General features: G+C 44.3%; 1 protein-coding gene across 1 annotated transcript; it reads left to right on the forward strand.

Annotated features, from left to right (window-relative positions):
- Positions 1 to 33: 33 nt before the first annotated feature.
- On the forward strand, positions 34 to 18,457 carry NDUFA8 (NADH:ubiquinone oxidoreductase subunit A8). Its single transcript, XM_061154739.1, has 4 exons — positions 34 to 189; positions 7,584 to 7,747; positions 13,240 to 13,405; positions 18,136 to 18,457. The coding sequence occupies exons 1-4, from the start codon at positions 139 to 141 to the stop codon at positions 18,271 to 18,273; spliced, it is 519 nt and encodes a 172-aa protein (XP_061010722.1). The 5' UTR covers positions 34 to 138; the 3' UTR covers positions 18,274 to 18,457.
- The last annotated feature ends 3,352 nt before the right edge of the window (positions 18,458 to 21,809 follow it).

A 21,809-nucleotide genomic window follows, 5' to 3' on the forward strand; every position in this document is an offset into this window, starting at 1 on the left:
GTAGAGCAGTGCGCCTGCGTGCTGCCGCCGCTGCGCATGCGCAGACGCTAGGTGGCCCTCGGCGGTCGGAAGGGGAGTTCAAGGAGACGGGGGAGACGCGGCAGCTGGCACCTCCTTGGGGTCGCGGCTGCAGCCATCATGCCGGGGATAGTGGAGCTGCCCACTCTGGAGGATCTGAAAGTGCAGGAGGTGAGACTCGTCTGGAGGAAGGCAAGCGGGGCACAGGGCTGCAGCTTCCCGGGCCTAGGCCCAGCCGGGCTTGCACTCAGCGGACCCTGGCCCCGGGCCCCGCATCCCAACCCCATGCCCTCAGCTTGTACACAGGTTGACCCTCGGGACGTCTCGGGGAGACCCATCCTTCAGTAGCTCGAGAACTCTCCGCTTTCCGGCAGCAATCTGCTTCTTCTTTACGTGAATAATAGTGGTATTTCTTATTAAGCACCAACCAGGGTCCTTTTACTTCATGTCACTTGGTACTCAAACGTCTCTACGAAGTGAGTGTACAGCCCTGGGTGCTAACAGTCGAGGGAGAGAGACAGTCACCTTAAAGTAGCATTGTCGCTGCAGAGTGCATTGGAGTGGAGCTCGAAAGCCGCAGAAAAAGGAGATAGTATTGGAGGCGAATTTGCTAACAGCCTGGGAAAGTGTTTGGTAAAAGAACATTTAAAGCATTCATTTACTCAAGAGCTGTCATGTGAATAATTACCATATGCATATACACTGGAAAACGAGATAGACCCTGACCTCATAGAGTTTATAATCTAATAGGGAAACAGTACAGTTACAGTACAGTGTCATTAGAGCTATATGAGAAGTGAAGACCGATAATACTAATTATAGCAAACACTAGACTCAGACAGGATGCTAACAACAGACATTAACTCATAGACTCCTCCCAGCCAGGTGAGGATATAATTGATCTCTCCATGTTATAGATACGGTCCTGAGAAAAGTGATTTGCCCATGGTCACACCTCACGCCGTAGAGCTACAATATGAACCCAGGTCTGAATTTTAAAACCATACTTTTAAATGACCATGTTAGGGGCAAAAGCTCAGAAGATCGAGAAGGCTTAGCAGGATTTTGTGTTTTGCTGTTTGCTGTGACTCTTGGTGGAAAGCAACAATGGCCGAGCCTGGAGAGGTACCTGGGGCTGAGGTAGGGCTGGGTAGTGACTTTCACAGGGCCAGACTGAGCAATTTGGGCTTTGGATCCTGTAGGTGAGGTGATGGGGAGATGTGGAAGATTTTTAGGCAAGGAAGTGTCAGAGCAGGACTGGATAATCAGGCTACATTGGAGGAGAAAGAGGAAGATGAAAAATTGCATGCCAAAAATTGTATCACAGGTCCAATATTAAGTATTTTACCTAGATTACTTCATTTCATCCTATATGCCTGTAAGAATGGCAACTATTATTTTCCTTGGATGAAAGGATTTTTAGCTGTGTTTGGAAACTTTTAAATAAAGTGACATTTACTAAAAGGTGGGGGAGTGGGTACTGCCAGCAGTCCGTTTATTTCTTACCCCATTGTGAATCTGGGTTAAGACTTTGAGTTTCTGTTTCTTCATTGGCACTCTAATTTGGTTCAACAGTCATCTGAGGTTCTGTTTCTTGGACGTATTCTATTTCTGGAATAAATTTGCCATTAGAGTTCACACAGTTGAATTGAGAAACAGATAATTGCATAAATAATCAAAATGCAGGACAAAATATGATTAAATGCTATGGACGAGGGCAAGGATGATTTAAGAAGAGAGTAGGGGACTTCCTGGTGGTCCACTGGTTAGAACTCTGCACTTCCACTACAAAGGTCTTGGGTTCCATCCTTGGATGGGGAACTGAGATCCCGCCTGCTGGAAGGCAGGGCCAAAAAAAAAAAAAGAGAGAGGATTTGAAGTTGTATTTAAATTCTAGGCCTAGCCATTCAGTTACCTTGATTAATCAGTTTTCGCGTTTGCAGACACAGTTATTTTATTTGTAAAATGAAGTGCTTCCAGCTGTCTAATCCTCTGAGGCAGTGAAGGGAACAGAAAACTTCTTGGGCATAATGTGAAACTTGGCTAAATGGCATTTGCAGGATGGTATTTCTAGGCAGAGATGGAGAGAAGATCTTTCTAAATGAGACAGGATCTGAAAGGTAGGCAGGTGGGACCAAAAGACAGGTCTGGGAACAGTGAGTTCTGGGTGCTAGAGAACAGCCAGTACTTTTTTGAAGTCTGGTGCGTTGAGAAGGCAGAAGGATAGTTGGGATCCAGAAGTCTTTGAATACCTTGTGAGAAACTTAGGCTTTAGTCTGCTGTTCAGCGTGAATCCTTCAAGTGTTTTGTTGCATATTTAATAGCAGAGTAACATAAGAATTGTCTTTTAGGACAGCAGTGCTGTGAAGAATGATTGAAAGAGAGGAATAAGAAGAGCAAGGGGACCAGTCTTGGTGGCTGTTGAAATAACTGAGGAAGATATTATTGACCCCAATATGATTGGTGACTGTGCTTACAGAGAGGAAAGAACATGTTTATCTAGGATTGATCAGACTTAGCAATGACTTAGATAGCAGAGGCAAGAAAGGTTGAGGAATCAATGTCACATTTGCACCCTGACAATAGGACTGAGGGAGCCAGAAGCGGTGGGTTTGAGAAGCAAGTTAAACCTATTTTGGACCTCATTGACCTTGGAGTTAATGACACATGCCTATGGTCAACTAGTCAGAAGCTTTGGGCAGGAAACTCTTTGGTCACATTGACCATTTTGAATCAAAATAACAGTCCGTATTTATGATGTCTCCTGAGAAATATGGATGCAGGTCAGGAAGCAACAGTTAGAACTAGATATGGAACAGCAGACTAGTTCCAAATTGGGAAAGGAATATGTCAAGGCTGTATATTGTCATCCTGCTTACATGCAGAGTACATCATGTGAAATGCCAGGCTGGATGAAACACAAGATGGAATCAAGATTGCCGGGAGAAATATCAATAACCTCAGATACGTAGCTGACACCACCCTTATGGCAGAAAGCAAAGAAATAAAGAGTCTCTTGATGAAAGTGAAAGAGGAGAGTGAAAAGGTTGGCTTAAAACGCAACATTCAGAAAACTAAGATCATGGTATCCAGTCCCATCACTTCATGGCAAATAGATGGGGAAACAATGGAAACAGTGAGAGACTTTATTTTGGGGGGCTCCAAAATCACGGCAGATGGTGACTGCAGCCATGAAATTAAAAGATGCTTCTCCTTGGAAGAAAAGCTATGACCAACCTAGACAGCATATTAAAAAGCAGAGACATTACTTTGCCTTCAAAGGTCCATCTGGTCAAAGCTATGGTTTTTCCAGTAGTCATGTATGGATGTGAGAGTTGGACTGTAAAGAAAGCTGAGTGCTGAAGAATTCATGCTTTTGAACTGTGGTGCTGGAGAATACTCTTGAGAGTCTCTTGGACTGCAAGGAGATCAGCCAGTCAATCCTAAAGGAAGTTAGTCCTAAGAATTCATTGGAAGGACTGATGCTGAAGCTGAAACTCCAATACTTTTTGGCCACCTGATATGAAGAACTGACTCATTGGAAAAGACCCTGATGCTGGGCAAGATTGAAGGCAGGAGGAGAAGGGGATGACAGAGGATGAGATGGTTGAATGGCATCACCAACTCAATGGACATGAGTTTGATCAAGCTCTGGGAGTTGGTGAAGGACAGGGAAGCCTGGTGTGCTGCAGTCCATGGGGTCGCAAAGAGCCAGACACGACTAAGCGACTGAACTGAACTTATTTATGATGTACTTCTATGCGCTAGGCACTTCATAATATTTTTATGTGTATTGACTCACTTAAGCCTCACAGCAGTTCCATCAGCTGAGTACTGTCATCCTTCATTTTATGTAAAATAAGCAAAATACAAAGCCTAGTATAAATTAAGTACTCCGAAAAGAAAAAAAAAAGGGTGCAGATAGGGTGTAAGGAAGAGAGAATAGGGCTAGAAGGTTGCTTGTAGATCATGGGACTTGTTCTGCCCCCCTTTTCACACCTGCAGACTGTATAAACCTGGTGTGCAGTGAGGCTGTTATGGGGATAGATAAGGAAGGGCGTTGAAATTTTGTGATCTTTTGAGACAAAGGGAGCTGAATGGATCTGAGAGGGTATTCACCGTAAGCAGCTGTGCAGGGATGTGGTTTCTGCTGGAACTCAAATCAGTCTTAGTGAAGAAGCAGGTGAGGGCTGTTGGCGACGTCAGTGGTCGTGATGCAGTGGCACGTGGCCTGATGGGAGGTCGCAGTCTCTCTTGCCAGTTCTGTGCTTGCCACTGACGTGCCGTGCCATCTGGAGCACGTGGGTCCTCTTCCTCAGGAAATGAGTTCAGTGAGTTCTCAGCCTTGATTTCCCTGTGACAGGGCATCTATCATGTGCTCAGCAGCATGGGCATACCTAGACTGGGATAAGACATTTGTAAGGAAGTAAAGCAAAGAAAGCCATAGACTTTTGGTGGCATGGTAGGTGTGGAAGCATCGGAGTAATTAAATATGCCATTTAAAGATGTTCTAAGGCATTCAACAAGGAAATCAGTATAGCTAACTTAATTTAGAAAATATATTAGGCTTTAAAAATAGTGTCTTGATTTTTAGTCTCCCAGCTCTCTATAGGTAATATAGCAAGCAAGCATGTACCACTCAACTAACTGAAATAAACTGTTATCAAAAACTGGAATACAAAATTTTAACAGATGTGCAAACGAGCTTATTAGAATTGTCATGGCAAATTTCACTTCCATCCTAAATTCATCTCTGCTTTGATGATTTTAACGGTTGTAATATTAGTGTAGTGTTAGTCGCCCGCTCAGTCATGTCTGACTCTTGGACCTCATAGGCTGTAGCCCTCCAGACTCCTCTGTCCATGGGATTCTCCAGGCAAGAATACTGGAGTGGGTAGCCATTCTCTTCTCCAGGGGATCTTCCCAACCCAGGGATCAAACCCAGGTCTCTTTCATTGCATCTGAGCCACCAGGAAAGCCCATGTAATAGTAGTCACAACCATAACTTTATTCTCTTCCCATAGTGTGTAGATGAATTATCTTTTCTTGTCTTTGGTCTTATTAAAAATAATAATAACCTAGGCTGTGTGAAATTTGTAAAAAATGAAATAAAAATTTTATTATTATAAATATTATAAAATTATTTTCATGCAAAAATTCTTGATAAATATTTACAAGTCAAATCCAGTGGTATCTTAAGGCATAATGTATGAGGACAGACTAGATTTTATTCTAGTACACTGGATCAATTTTAGAAAATCTGTTAATGCTCTACATGACATGTATAGATTAATGAAAAAGAAATCTGAAAATTTCAGTCTTTCCTGGTGGAGGAATCAGCAGTGAAACAAAGCCAGTCATGATTAGAAAGAAACTTCCCTAATGAGGAACATGTAGGCAAGTATATCCCAGACACCAACAGCCCTTATCATACCAAACTATCTAAAAGTTGGGGACAAAGCAGGGAAGCCTGCCGTCATTGCTGTTTGTCTGTATCATCCTGGAAGTTCTGGTCAGAGCATTAAGAGAGGAAAAGAGAAGAGGAAGGAAAAGAAGTATCAGAGAGGAGGGCTTCCCTGGGGGCTCAGACCGTAAAGAATCCAACTGCAATGTGGGAGACCTGGGTTCGATCCCTGGGTGGGGAACATCTCCTGGAGGAGGGCATGGCAACGTACTCCAGTTTTCTTGCCTGGAGAATCCCCATGGACAGAGGAGCCTGGCAGGCTACCGTCCCTGGGGTCGCAAAGAGTCAGACATGACTGAGCGACTAAGCACATCAGAGAAGAAGGGAGGCAGTTTTTATTTGTACATGGAAGCTTTTCTGTTAATCCCCTTGAATTTCCCATCAAAACTTAAGAGAGTTAGTGAACTATGGCTGTAGAGAAGATACAGTGTACAGACTAGCAATAACTAACTTGAAAATGTAAGGGAAGTATAACCTATCTAGAGCGTATCCAAAATATGAGAACACTGAGAAATAAATAAGAAACATGCAAGATTTCTGTATGGGAAACTAATTTTAACCAAGGGAAATGAGGATGAGCTAACTGGAGAGACATACTGATAACTATGTTCTGGATGAGAAGGCATTGTCCAGATAGTCTTAACCTCTCCTGTAACTATTACATCCCTTGCTGGGGTGAGTGCTATGCACCAGGTGTAAAAGCCAGCTCAGAGAGCCCCTCCTACTCAACCAGCCCCCTGGCTGCACCAGCCTCATCTCCCCACTCCTGGTCCACACTTCCTCCTTCAGCCACACAAACCCAGTCTCTCCACCCTATCCTCTCCAGGCCTCTGTGTCAGGGGTTTCCTTCCCATGGCCAGAAAACCTGCCCCCCGCCTCCCAGTTTCTCTTTCTGCTCTTGTTCCCCAGCTGCCATCACAAGCCAAGTATTTAATGCCTCGTTTTACCCTGTCTTGTTCTCATTTGTAACAGCTCCTTCTGCTCAGCACTGTTTTGGGTGCTTGGTGGACCATGGTAAATATCACCTTAATTAGAATTTAGGGAGAATGGACATCTTTACAGTAGTGGACCTCTGTTGAAAACAAAACCCCTGCTGTCTTGAAGCTTACCTTCCAGTGGTCACAGATCGAGTGACTGCTGGGGCTAGCTTATCTAAGATGATCAGGGAGAGACTCTCTGGGGAGATAAAATGTGAGCAGAGACCCAGTATTGTAAAAGTGCCCTTTCCAGTCTAATTTGATATATAACTAGACTTAGCACGATTGCAATGCAAACTATCGGGGGAGGGGTGTTCATCTGTAAGAACAGCTGGACCAGTTTTGTAAAGGAGGGCTGGTGAGGAGGAGGGTCTTCCCAGACAACAAACAGTAATTAAAACTGCCGTGGTACTGGTACCGGAAGAGGTGGTACGGAAAAGAGGCCAGCGGGACCCCCTCTGCAGCAGCTGCTAGGCAGGCTCTGGGCTGTATGGTGAGCTGGCTGCGGCCACTCTGTGCTTCTTGAGAAACTGCTGGGCTGCGAGTGAGGAGACTGGGGTAGCTGTAGGAATGGCTGCCTTGAATACACTCTAAACTTGACAAAGTCCGCAAATGCAGTACTTTATTCTTAATAACTTGCTGGACTATAGGCTCTTACTGGTCTCTTGCGGTCTCTAATCTGTGATTCTGTCATCTTCTGGAAATTTTACATGTCTTTCCACTTTTATTCTTGGAAAGGAGACTCATCCAACGCTCCTCAGGGTTAGTTCCTTCCCTTACATCCCCGAAGCCTCCATCTCCCTGCAGAGTTCCACTTTCTGTCTCACAAAGATCTAAGGATTCTTTGGGGGCTGCCGTTCCCTTATGTCTAAAGTGGGAGTTGTTGATATCAGCCTGATGAGATTATCACAAAGGTGTGAAAATCACACGCATGAAAGAGCTCTGTGGTCTTTGAAGTGCCATGGATCCTAAGGGATTGTTACGGGAGTCCCTATCTTTAGTTTTCTGGGCCAAGTCAGAACAAGGCTACCTTCCTGTTCCCTCTGTCTTGATCTCAAGGTGAGGCTGAGGACCTGGTGTTTGGTCACGAATCTGTGGCCCTTCTCCCCCGTCCCTCTCCCCAGGTGAAAGTCAGTTCGTCTGTGCTGAAGGCTGCGGCCCATCACTATGGCGCTCAGTGCGACAAGCCCAACAAGGAGTTCATGCTGTGCCGGTGGGAAGAGAAGGACCCCCGGCGGTGCTTAGAGGAAGGCAAGCTTGTCAACCAGTGTGCCCTGGAGTTCTTCAGGTACGATCTTTTCACCTAAGTGCTGGTGGGTTGAAACATCAAGGTGTGTGTTATCTTGGTGAACTTCCAGCTCAGTTAGGTGGAAGGATAGTTTTACTAATTCTGGTAGGAAATAGAAGGCTTTGCAATCAGATAGACCACTGTAAAGCTCACAATAAATGATACTTATTTTTGTTATTTGTTTGTATTATTTGTTATTATATGTTCTTTTTCTTTTTTAATTTTTTTTGAAGTTGAGTTGATTTACACTGTTAGTGTGACATTATACAATGTTACTGATTTCTGCCGTCCAGCACAGTTATACATATATGTGTTCTTTTTTTAATCTTCTTTTCTGTTATAGTTTATCACAGAATATTGACTATAGTTCCCTGTGCTATACAGTAGTATCTTGTTTTTTATCCATCCCATATATAATAACTTGCATTTCTATGTCTGTGAGTCTGTTTCATAGATGTGTTCATTTGTGGACACATCTAAAACACTGTATTTCAGATCCTGCATACAAGTGATATCATACAGTATTTGTCTCTGTCTGTCTGACGTCACTTAGTTTAATCTCTAGGTCTCTCTTTGTGTTATTGCAAATGGCATTATTTCATTCTCTTTTATGACTGAGTAGGATTCCATTGTCATCCCACTCCAGTGTTCTTGCCTGGAGAATCCCAGGGATGGGGGAGCCTGGTGGGCTGCCGTCTGTGGGGTTGCACAGAGTCGGACACGACTGAAGTGACTTAGCAGCAGCAGCAGTAGGATTCCATTGTACGGGCTTCCCCGGTGGTACTAGTGGTAAAGAACCCACCTGTCATTGCAGGAGACATAAGGGATGTGGGTTCAATCCCTGGGTCAGGAAGATCCCCTGGAAGAGGGCATGGCAGCACAGTCCCGCATTCTTGCTTGGAGAATCCCATGGACAGAGGAGCCTGATGAGCTGCAGTCCATGGGGTCGCAAAGAGTCGGACACAACTGAAGCAACTTAGCATGCAGGATTCCATTGTGTATACACACACACACACTCACGCACCCCACATCTTTATCTGTTCATCTGTTGATGGACATTTAGGTTGTTTTCCATGTCGTGTCTATTGTGAATATTAGCACCTTCTTTAATCTCTGTGAATCACAATTTCCAAACTAGAGTAATACCTGTCATATATGATTGTTGTGAGAAATTTGAAAAGGCACATAAAAGCAACTTAGAACAGTGCTTGCTAGCTATCAGGCATTCACTAGTTTGTTATCATTATTATAAGTGCAGGACACACAGTTATGATGAAAAGGAAGGTGTGTTTAGAGTCAAATGTTTAGATAGGCCACTATACTTAGTACTATAAGTAGAAAAAGTCCAAATTGTAATTGTAGAAAAATGTTTTAACAACCGTATTAGCCAAAACTCAAAGGGACAGAAACTGAATTCATAGGGAGTTGACTCATGTTAAGTGTCAAGTCCAGAAATAGGATTGGCATCAGGCAGGGCTGGATCCAAGGGCTTAAATAATTTCGTAACTACTTGGTGTCTTTTTGCGTCACCTCTTCTCCCCTCAGTTTCTTAGTTCTGCTATTCTCTATCAAACTCATTTTGAGAGACTTCCTTGCTGTAGCAGAAATGGCCTCCAGCCACTCCAAGCTTCTAGGCTCCTTACTTAGCAGACCCAGACGGAGTGCCAACCAGTAGCATGAGCTGGGGTCCGTGGAACTGAGTCTCGTTGTCCTGGCTGATCGACTTCATGTACGTGTCTCTGAATCAGTTAGGTTTTGAGAGATAAAATACTGTGACTGGTCAGGCCTTGCCTTAAGTGGGGAGTAGACTGACTCATCTGAATCACATTGCCAAGCCATAGGGAGGGGTTGTTCCCCAAAGGAGAATTCGAAGGATGTTCCAGAAGAATGGGGAATGACTGCTGGCTAGACAAACGAACAGATGTCCCCTACAGTGACGTAAGAACTGTTCACACAATAGCTGTTTTCCTTCTTTCTTGCTTTTGCTATCTTTGTCCACATGCAGAGATATTTTTGTACTTAAAGTCATAGTGTGTGTATTCATTGGAAATACTCATTTTTCTCTTGAAACTATTGGAAACATTCTTTCAAGTTGCTCCTTCTTTGTGATCATCATTTTTAATGGCTGTCTAATATTCCACTGGTAGATAAACCAGCCATAATGTACCTCATGATTCTTGTTACTAAACATCATTGTTGATTTCCGTTTTTGATTGTTTTGGATAAATCTGCAGTGGTTACATTTGTGTAGAGATCATTTTCATTTTTTAATTGATTCATTGGCATATATTTCCCAGCAATGAGATTATTCTTTTAAAGGCTTTGAACATGTTTTATGGCTCTTGAATTACAGTTGCCCTGTCTTTTGAAGTTGGGTTAAGTGTTCATTCATATTCAGTTTATGCTGTACTCAGCACTGTATTCTGGTATCCTTCATCAGCATTGCATTTGATTTAAATATTAGATAGGTACAAAATGGTATTTTACTACTGTTTGAATTTGTATTCATTTGATTGCTAATAAGGTATAATGTGTATTTATTTGAAAGCTTTTTATTTTCTAAGAACTTTGGCAAAGCATTTTTCCTTTGCCTCAAAGAAAGTATATATAAGTGAGAAATGTTTGGATTTCACGAGCTTCCAGTATGCTGAAGTTGCCTGCTGTAAGAGCTAATAGATAATTATCTGTTCATGTGGGTGCCAGGGTAGCAGAATCCAGATCACAGCCCTCAGTACCAGAGTGATGGTTTACACCCTTCTTGGCCTCCCTGGTAGCTCAGATGGTAAAGCGTCTGCCTACAATGCGGGAGACCCAGGTTCGATCCCTGGGTCGGGAAGATCTCCTGGAGAAGGAAATGGCAACCCACTCCAGTATTCTTGCCTGGAAAATCCCATGGACTGAGGATCCTGGTAGGCTACAGTCCATGGGGTCGCAGAGTCGGACACGACTGAGCAACTTCACTTTAACTTTCTGCCACAGCATATTGGAGGAGTCCAAAGTTCCAACTGGTCATGCCAGCTCACTACCAAGCATGATTCTCAAGTCCAGGTTTTGTCCAGTTGCTCAGTCGTGTCTGACTCTTTGCAACCCCATGGACTGCATGCAGCACGCCAAGCTTCCCTGTCCATCACCATCTCCCAGAGCTTGCTCAAACTCATGTCCATTATTCAGTGATGCCATCCAGCCATTTCATCCTCTGTCTTCCCCTTCTCCTCCTGCCTTCAGTCTTTCCCAGCATCAGGGTCTTTTCCAGTGAGTCGGCTCTTTGCATCAAGTGGCCAAAGTATTGGAGCTTCAGCTTCAGCATCAGTCCTTCCAGTGAATATTCAGTATTGATTTCCTTTAGGATTGACTGGTTTGATCTTGCTGTCCAATGGACTCTGAAGAGCCTTCCCCAGCACCACAGCTCGAAGGCATCAATTCTTTGGTGCTCAGCCTTTTTTTTTTTGTCCTGCTCTCACATCCATATGTGACTACTGGAAAAACCATGGCTTTGATTCTATGGACCTTTGTAGGCAAAGTAATGTCTCTGCTTTTTAATATGCTCTCTAGGTTTGTCATTACTTTTCTTCCAAGGAGCAAGCAGCTCCTTTGATTTCCTGGCTGCAGTCACTGTCCACAGTGATTTTGGAGCGCAGGTAAATAGTGTGTCCCTGTTTCCATTGTTTCCCCATCTGTTTGCCATGAAGTGATGGGATCAGATGCCATGATCTTCATTTTTTGAATGTTGAGTTTTAAGCCAGCTTTTTCATTCTCCTCTGTCACCTTCATCAAGAGGCTCTTTAGTTCCTGGTTCCTTTAGTCAAGGTTAGTGGGGTGCAATTTTGTGTACCTTAGAAGTGTAGGTTTTAGACTACAGATAACCCCAAAAAGCTCCCTAGGCTTTGACATTCCTTCTTCCTTCCTGTTATACCTCCTGTCACCCTCCAAAGGGGATTCTCAAAATACCTGGAAGGGTGTAAGAAACTGATATCCATTGGTTGCCTTACAGGAGCGGGACTGAGCAGGCATGAAAAGCCAGTTTTTCTTTTGTATTTTCTTCAGCCATTGCTGAAGTTCTTATGTTAACTATGATTCCTGCATTCATTGTAGCTAGGTTCTTGGAAAATGATGAGTAAGTTCTTCATTATTATTCCAACAGGGGAAGGAGGCACTCTACGCTTCTTCCACTGCCTCAGATAGATAGCCTTTTACATAAAATAACAGTATTTTATACTTGCCTGAATTTGCATTTATTTGATTACTAGCAATGCTGAATGGTAAGAGAAGGGGAATTTTGCAAAATAATGAAGGCTTATCCCTTTCATACACAAGTTACTTTTTCTTCAACCACTTTTGGTGACCACAAAATGAATTATATTCTATGTTGCTTCTTAAGAGAGCAAATATAGTTTAACTTTCTTATTAATGATAAGAATTAATCTCTGTTTTTGTTCAGTGCACAAATAGAATGATGTCCTTGAGCTTTGGAGGTGTGGAGGGTGGTCTGCCTCCACACTGATTGACCCCCAGGATCAGAAGATCCTTGTCAATTTGTGAATTTGCTTTTTATAATTCTATCTCTTCCTTTGTCTGTCACCTCTGACTTCTGTCAGCACCACATCTCTGAGTATGCCTCCCTCTCTTCTAAAATTTCAAAGCTGGTAATCTTTAGAATTGGATCTAAGGGGAATAAATAGGTCCCAAGTGAGGAGTTATCTGAGGAAAATATATACACCTTAGACCTTTTTTGTTTTAAAAATATTTATTTATTAATGTATTTAGCTGTGTTGGGTCTTAGTTGCAGCACGTTGGATCTAGTTCTGAATCCGGACCCCCTGCATTGGGAGCGTGGAGTCTTAGCCACTAGACTACAGGGGAGTCCCAGGTGACAGTCTTTTGGCATTTCTTTTCATTTGTTTTTGCTGTACAAAGAAATTAGGTCGTATGCCTCAGATCTTTTTTTACGTATTGGTCCTCCACCTGAGGATCTCCAGGTTGCCTTGCAGGTGAGGTAAGAGTACTCTCCTACCTTTCAGAAAGCAAGGCTGTGTGTTTGCGGTCTGTATCAAATTTTTCCCCCCTTTTTTGTTTTTCATGGTTCTGCAAAGAGCTGCCCCTAACCAAGGGCTTCCCAGCTGGCGCAGTGGAAAAGAAAATGCGTGTCAGTGCAGGAGACCCAGGAGATGCGGGTTTGATCCCTGGGTCAGGAGTAGGAAATGACAACCCTCTCCAGTATTCTTGCCTGGAAAATTCCAGTGGACAGAAGGGCCTGGCAGGCTGTGGTCCACAAGGATGACTGGGTGCACGCGTGCATGTGCGCGCGCGCGCGCGCGCACACACACACACACACACACACACACACACACACTCACTCCTAACCAAGCCCTCTTTTCCAGCGCGCGCACGCACACACACACACACACACACTCCTAACTAAGCCCTCTTTTCCAGCGCACACACACACAGACACACACACACACACACACTCCTAACCAAGCCCTCTTTTCCAGGCAGATAAAGCGGCACTGCGCGGAGCCTTTTACGGAGTACTGGACCTGCATTGATTACTCCGGCCTGCAGCTATTTCGTCGCTGTCGCAAACAGCAGGCACAGTTTGACGAGTGTGTGCTGGATAAACTGGGCTGGGTGCGGCCGGACCTGGGGGAGCTGTCAAAGGTAACATGGTTTCCTGCTGGTCTGTCTCTCACTGAGGGTGGGGAAAGGCAGGAGGAGGTCCAGAAAGGGTCTTCTGTGAGTTCAAGTCTGATGTGACAGATCCAAACTGACCAGTCAGCTCAGCTAGGGAATGATTACCCACAGCCAAGTTTACTTAACAGAAATGCTCCTTTCCATAGATCTGTCAGCATGTGCAGGTTTTTTTTTGGTTAATTACTAATAGCTAACTGAAGAACAGAAGGGAGTAGATGAGGATAAAATGTTTAAGGTGCTCGGTCAGTTGAAAACATTGAGGTTATTATGGGGAAATGGGTTTGAGGTTATGCCTAATTTTTCAGGAGCATACCTGAGATTTTTTAAGTCATGCCTGTAGTTTTAAAAGCGTGTTTTCCTACTTTCTCCTTTATTTCCTGTCTCAGCTGTAACACCACCATCTGTTGAAACCTCAGAGCTAGAAGGAACCTGAACATCTCTTTTCTTCACTTTGCCCTCTGTCTTCCTTTATCCAGTCCTCAATTCTTTAGATCAGCATCTCCTCGAATATTATTTTGAATCCTCACACTGTCCTCATTTCTTGAATGGGAGTGCTTAGCTGGGCTACAGGAGCTTGTGGGAGGGCAGGGTGGATGACTGTAGGCATGATCTGTGTGGAAAATAAATATGACTTTCCATTAAAAAAAAAAAAACAACTTTTCACAGGGGCTTCCTATTTGCTCATAAAACTGAGCATCCCCTCTGTATCCTGAGACGCATGGCCCTTTGTGATCTGAACCATCCCTGCTTCTTAAGCATTGTCTCCCCCATTCCTTCTGGGAAGCATAGGTGGCAAGGCATGGCGGGAAAGACTGGTTTGAAAAGAGACTGAAAGTAGGTTTGAATCTTAGTTTCATGACTTCATTGCTCTGGGATCTTGAGTGAATTGCTAAACATCTCCTCTCCTACCACAGTTATAAGATGGGACCAGTATTAGTCCCTGTTTTTCTGTGGGAATTAAGCTAAGGAGGCTATGTGAAGCCCCAGCATAGTGTCGGCACACAGGCCCATAATTATTAGTGTTCGTTCCCTTCCCTTTGTGTGTGGCATCTGTGGATGATAGTTGGGTCTTAAGCTTGTTGCCAGAAGTAGAGGAATGGTTTAGCAATTTTATTTTTTTGGTATGTGGCAAATCTTTACTTCAGATACCTTCTTTTACTGCAGTGAACAACTTATTTATTTTTACTTTGAAAAATTTTTATTGAAATATAGTTGATTTACAGTGCTGTGTTAGTTTCAGGTGTACAGTAAAGTGATTCAGTTATACATGTACATTAATATATATATATTCTTTTTTTAAAAAACATTCTCATCATTATATGCTGTTACAGTATACTGAGTATAATTCCCTGTGCTAAGCAATAGGTCCTTGTTGGTTGTCTATTTTATGTATAGTAGTGTATATATTCTGATCCAAAGTGAGCAAATTATTTTTATTTATTTTTTAAGAAATATATATTTTTATTTATTATTTATTTATTTTGGTTGTGCCAGGTCTTGGTAATGTGGCACACGGATCTTCCATCATCTTTCCAGTACACAAGATTGTTTAGTTACGGCACGCAGGATCTAGTTCCCTGACCAGGGATTGGACCTGGGCCCCGGCCTTTTTTTTTTTTTTTTTTAGCTTTGACGCCTCCACTGATTTTTTTTTCCATTTATTTTTATTAGTTGGAGGCTAATTACTTTACAATATTGTAGTGGTTTTTGCCATACATTGACATGAATCCGCCATGGAGTTACATGTATTCTGCATCCCGATCCCCCCTCCCACCTCCCTTTCCACCCGATCCCTCTGGGTCTTCCCAGTGCACCAGGCCCGAGCACTTGTCTCATGCATCCAACCTGGGCTGGTGATCTGTTTCACCCTAGGTAATATACATGTTTCGATGCTGTTCTCTCGAAACATCCCACCCTCGCCTTCTCCCACAGAGTTCAAAAGTCTGTTCTGTACATCTGTGTCTCTTTTTCTGTTTTGCATATAGGGTTATCATTACCATCTTTCTAAATTCCATATATATGTGTTAGTATACAGTATTGGTCTTTATCTTTCTGGCTTACTTCACTCTGTATAATGGGCTCCAGTTTCATCCATCTCATTAGAACTGATTCAAATGAATTCTTTTTAACGGCTGAGTAATATTCCATGGTGTATATGTACCACAGCTTCCTTATCCATTAGTCTGCTGATGGGCATCTAGGTTGCTTCCATGTCCTGGCTATTATAAACAGTGCTGCGATGAACATTGGGGTGCACGTGTCTCTTTCAGATCTTGTTTCCTCGGTGTATATGCCCAGGAGTGGGATTGCTGGGTCATATGGCAGTTCTGTTTCCAGTTTTTTAAGAAATCTCCACACTGTTCTCCATAGCGGCTGTATTAGTTTGCATTCCCACCAAGAGTGTAAGAGGGTTCCCTTCTCTCCACACCCTCTCCAGCATTTATTGCTTGTAGACTTTTGGATAGCAGCCATCCTGACTGGCGTGTAATGGTACCTCATGGGAGCTCTTTACACTCTTATAAGCTCCAGAGTCTTATACACTGGACCACCAGGGAAGTCTCCCAAGTTATTTTGAATAGTTGATAATTCTAAGTTGGAAAGTGGTAGAACTTTTACATCTAATAAAGAAAACTGCCTTTTCTCATTTCTGTCTCATGAAAGAATTTACAAATCATGCTGTTAAGAAAGTATATTTATTCCTGAATCTTTGTATTAAATACCTTTTAAAGAAAACCTTGAAAAGAAAAAGGTATTGTTTTCTGAACTCTTTCCAAAGTGTATTTCATTAAGAGGATTACTAGCTTTAGTTATACTTCAGTTCAGTCTCTAGGAAGGGTCATAACGCTGGACAGAGTCTGTACTTCAGCATCACTCACTCACGCGTCCGGGTCCCTGCCCTCCTGCGTGCTCCCAGTGAATTCCTCATCCAATCTCGGCTCAGGGGTCGGGTCTATCTGTGAAGTTTCTGGCTTTCCTAGGTAGGGTTGCATGCTCTCACCCATAATTCATCGCCCTGATAATATTAATTTTGAAAATAACTAATGGAGCATCTGCTGCATACATCAGGCACTTCACGTGTGTTATTCTAATAACCCTGGAAGCTACTGTTGGCCCCGTTTACAGATGGGAAATTGAAAGTTCAGTCAGATCCCCAAGGTCGTTTACCTAGTAATTAGTTTGACCACGTGCTTCTGCTCCTTCTGTTTTGAGTCTGGTGCAGAAGAGGAAGTTGTTTCATTGTCCTTTCCACAGTAATTTGTCCTTTAAAGGGGCCCTTTTATTTTCTCTAGTTTTATTTCACAGACATCTTGAATTCCTTAAAGGAGCTTCAAATGCCAGCTGGAGGCATTTGGAATACTCTTTCAAGCAACAAGGAACCATTAGTGATCTCTAATTATAGCGGAGAGATGAGAAAACTGTTTTAAAAGCAAATGAAAAACTATTCTGGACTTGTAGTCAGAAAACTGGAGTTCTAGCTCCAGCTCTGACATTTACAGTGTCCTGATCTTAGACAAGCCAGCATCTCTGCTCCTCTTCTATGGACTGGAGATAATTATACCTCGGAGGGTGGTTATAATAAGAATTGTGAGACTGTGTCCATGAAAGCTCTGTTCACAACAAACGGTGTTTGAATTTGTACATCTGTGAAGATTGATCTGGTTGTATCACACGGGGCGGCTTGGGAGACCACTAGATAATAAGACCGTTAATAACCGTGGCCTTCCGTCTTTCTGCTTCTCTGGGCCCGTTTCCTTATCTTTACAGTGAGAACAGTTTCTCCTGGGTTTCTGATGGAGACTTGTGTGGGCTAATGTGGGTATAAAATTCTGTCCTCCTCTCCCCTTGGACCCCAGTTCTGTGCTCTGCCCTCACCCGGCCCGTGGGCTCAGCACCTCCAGTCTCACTTTTGCACGCTCTGTCCTGGCCTGCAAACGTGATTAAGTTCTTCCTTGCTCCAGTAACATCTGTTGCCACTGGATTAAAATTCAAACATCTTTGCATATTGTTCATCGCCCTTCATCATCTGGCCCCTGCCTCCCAGCGTCCTGCGACATGTAAAAAGCACAGGCCCTGGAGCAGGCGGATCTGGCTTCAAGTCCTGGTGCTTCCAGTGTTGGCCTGGTGGCCCCAGGGAACCTGCAGGTCGACTCTGAGGAGTGTCAGCCTGAGCTGGAATAATGTCGCCTTCAACAACAGGACCAGGTGCACCGCCTGTCCTTCGGCTGTTCTAAGGACGTGCGTCCCTCCCTCTTTGTACTCTTGGTTTACTTGGAAGGTCTTTTCCTTTCTGCCTTCCTGATTGGCTCCTACTCACCCTTCAAGATGGAGCTAAATACTCCCCCTTCAGAAATAGTTGGGGCCCCTGCAGGACAGCAGGTGGATGGAGGTCCTGCTCCTCCCGCCCCCGCCCCCCTCCCCCATGACTTGCCTGGGAAGCCCCTGGGGATGGCCTGTCTGGCTCCTGCATCGAGGACTGTGTGAATCTTGTTCCCTTTTGTATCCTAACTTCTTCCATGTGGAATGGCGCAAAGTAGGCATGCTTCAGTATGTATTCAGGGTGAAGTGTGATGTGCTTAGGGCTTCGATGAGGAGTGGCTGGGGCCGCCGGGGCAGAGAGGAGACCCGGGAGGTGTGTTTGTGGTCACAGCTGCTGCACCTGACTCTCAGCTTCCCTTTTCCTCTTCCTCCCTCCGCAGGTCACCAAAGTGAAAACAGACCGGCCCTTACCAGAGAATCCCTATCACTCAAGAGCAAGGCCAGAGCCCAACCCCGAGGTGGAAGGTGATCTGAAGCCCGCCAGGCATGGCAGCCGTCTCTTTTTCTGGACCATGTGAAGATGGGTCCATGGCCCCACACCCAAGCATGCACCCAGGCAGCAGGCAGTGAAAACTCTCCCGCCGTTTGCATCAACCGATAGAGGGCTTTTTCCGGGATCACAAACATTAACCAAAACATTAATTTATGTGACTTGGCAGTTATTCTATACCATTTCCTGCCCATTAAAAATTTTAAAGGAAACAGTTGTATTTTATTATGTTTTCTATAACCTTCTGGCCTTTAAAGATGACTTCCCCTTGCTTTTTCTCCTTGTGGTCCTGCCTGTTCCCCCCCATCTCTCTCTTTGTTTTAAGTAGGCATCTGCCAGTGCAGTAGGGGAGCCTCGTGGGATCACGGACAGGTGAACGTGTAAAGGAAAGGCTTTGTTACCGCGATGGTGCCTCACGACCTATCTGTGTTCACACATTTTGAAGTCTCCACTTTCTTCCCATCCAACATCTCAGACAAATAGAGTTCCCTGAAGGTCATACAAGGGAAGCGTCCAGGATAGAAGAAGCACAGAAACATTTGCGCTTGTGACTCAGGCCATGGGCGGGGCGCCTGGCTGGGTCTTCTGCAGTCTCGCTCAAAGTTCCTTAAAGAACCAAACTTCCACCACTTCCCCTCGATATCCCATCCTCAAGCGTTATAACCCAGATGTTTTTCCTGATAGACAAGGGAGTTGGAGGCTGAACTCCCAGCTCCAAAGCCAGGAAGTCGGGAGGTCTGAGTGTCAGTTCCAGCCTTGGGTGTGTTTCTTAACCTCTTACAAGAGGTTGAATTTGAGGACAAACTAAAGGGAACATGCTTATCTACCTCCTGGGCAGGTTAGAGCCACAAGTATTTTAAAAGCTCTTTGGTTCAAAGCCGTATTAATGTCTTTATTTTCCCTTTCGTTCAATTCCTTTTTCACGACTAGGCTATTTCCTCTCCATCTGACCGAGGGTCACTTTACATCTTCTGCTCATGGCCTTAAATTGCATGTGACTGTGTGTAAGTCTCAGCTCCCCAGGCCTTGCTTTCCCATTTGCAGAGCTCTGGGAAGCAGAACTCCAAGCATTGCATGATCTGCCTTGCCCCTGCCCCCACCCCACCGTGACCCTACAGTTGGGATCATTTTATGTAAACCTCACTCTCACCCATTCTGGGAAAGCTCCTTGCCAGCCACTTTTACCTCATTCTCCAATTTAAGAAGAAAAACAATAGGTTCTTATGTTTTTTACAACAGCAAAGGCAACACCCATTAACCTCTTGGAGGCCAAGTTGTTGGAAGTCAGCCTTGGTGGGGGAAGCACCACCATCATGACCACAGACCAGCGTTTGTGTGATTACAAACCACATGTTGCTTCCTAGGTTCTTTCTGCAAAGGAAGCTGGGACTTGTATAAACAATAACAAATACTCTTTGAGCACTGTGCATCGTGGCTACATGTGTCAATTCCTTCAATGCCCAGAACCCTTTAAAAGAGTTTCTAACATGTGCCATTTCATGGGTGGAGGAGCTCAAGCTTAGGGAAACTTAAGTCCTCATATGTGAAACAGTAGAAGTGGAATACACATGAAGATTGGTTCCAACCGCCACACCCTTGTCCTTCAAAGTCATCAGTGGCTGTCCACCTTGGTTGCACACTGGAATCCCCTGGAGGCCTTTAAATTCTGATATCACGATCCTACCTGGGAGAGATGCTGATTTAGTTGGTCTGCAGTATGCCCAGGCCATGGTGGTTTTGGAAAGCTTTCTAGTTCTAAGGTAAAACCAAAGTCTAGGGCCACTGATTGGTTTTATACATGAAGCAGGTTCAAGAGATTTGGTAGTTAAATGGCTAAACTGAGATTTAAAGCCAGATACATCTGATTCCAAATCCCATACTCTTCTCTTTTTTTTGGTCTGTTCTGGGCTTTATAGCACAGGCAAAGTAGTTGCTTCGCGGGCTTAGTAGGCCTGCAGCATGTAGGATCTTAGTCCTCCAACCAGGGACCTCATTCTCTGCATTGGGAGGCAGATTTTTAACCACTGAACCACCAGGGAAATCCCCAAAGCCTATATTTTTAATCTGTATGACTGCAAGTACATCACCTGAGGTCTTATTAAATGAAGATTCTAATTCCATAGCCCTGGCGTGGCACCTGAGATTTCTAGTAAGTTTCCTGATGCTAACGCTGCTGGTCCATGGACCACACTGGGTAACGAGAGAATAAACCACGCTGTGGATAGCATCAATGATTAATCTATCTAGCCACAAGGTCTAACACCAGGCCCTCCCTGAAAGTTAATCACCTCTTTATAGAGTCCAGAGCAACAAGTCTTGAACTGTTAATGGCTTCAAATTCAATTCAAGGATGTTTTAACTTTTGCCCAAGTTGGACAGAAGCTCACCATCCCCCTACCTTGCTTTGAATTCCTTGAACAAAGCGACTCACTTCTGGCTTTCCTGTATTCTTGATGGAATTACACCACATCACAGACTTCTAGGACCGAAGAGTCATAATTAAGTAAAGGCAGAATTCCTAAAATCTCGTGCCACAGATGGATTCACAATTTCAGTAAGTAAAAGGTCATGGAACAATTTGAAAGCAGTTGGTGCGAAGACTCTCTGAGCGGGGCTTCAAATAATAGTCAGAAAATCTTCCTGCTGGCTTGGCTTAAGAATAATGAGATGGACTCCTTATACTCCCAAAGGAAATTTATCTGCCCCCTTTGCTCCGCCAGGCCTGTTCCTGTCTTCCCTATCGGAGGGAATGGTGTCTCCATCCTTCCAGTGTCAAAACATGGGCCGCTCCTGTGGCTCCTTCCGCTCACTGCTCTCCGTGTTCCAATCCCATACCAAGTCCTTCTATAACCTCTCACGTCTGTTACTTCCTCTTTTATCTCCCTGTCACTGTTCCTAGCCTGTTTTTGTTCCCCAGGCTTGGATTATTAACACTGCTGCCAAATTGGTCTCCTGCCACCCTCTCGCCCTCCAGACCACGCTCCAACTTGTGCTGTGCCCCTGCCATTTGAAAACCTTCAATGCTGGGACTTCCCTGGTGGTCCAGTGGCTAAGACTGTATGCTCCCAAAACAGAGGGCCCTGGTTCAATCCCTGGTCAAGGAACTAGATCCCATATGTCATAGCTAAGACCCAGCACAGCCAAATTAACTAATTAGAAGAAAGAAAACCTTCAGTGCCTCCTAAATGGCTATTAACCAAAACGCAGATCCTTACTGGCATCCTGACATAATCTGGCCTCCATAATCTGGCCCATGTCCCTCACTACTAGCTTATTTCTCCTTATCAGGGACCCTACAGTCTCCCAAATGCCTTTGTTCAAGAGTGTTTTCCTACTTCCAAATATCCACTAATGTTGCCGCCGTGCACTTGCTGGGAAACAGTCCTGCCCCCATCTCTGCCTCTTGAAAGTCGACCCATCTCTCAAGGCAAACACTCACACTGTCTTCCCCAGGAAGTGTCTCTTCCTACAGGCACGAGTGCTTTTTCCTGCCCCTTTGTTCTCAAGACACAATATGGCCTGAGGTTTGAGCGCAAGGCCTCTGAAGCTGGGCTGTCTGGATCT

This window comes from Dama dama, chromosome 11, assembly GCF_033118175.1.
Source record: "Dama dama isolate Ldn47 chromosome 11, ASM3311817v1, whole genome shotgun sequence".
NCBI classification, from domain to species: Eukaryota; Metazoa; Chordata; class Mammalia; order Artiodactyla; family Cervidae; genus Dama; species Dama dama.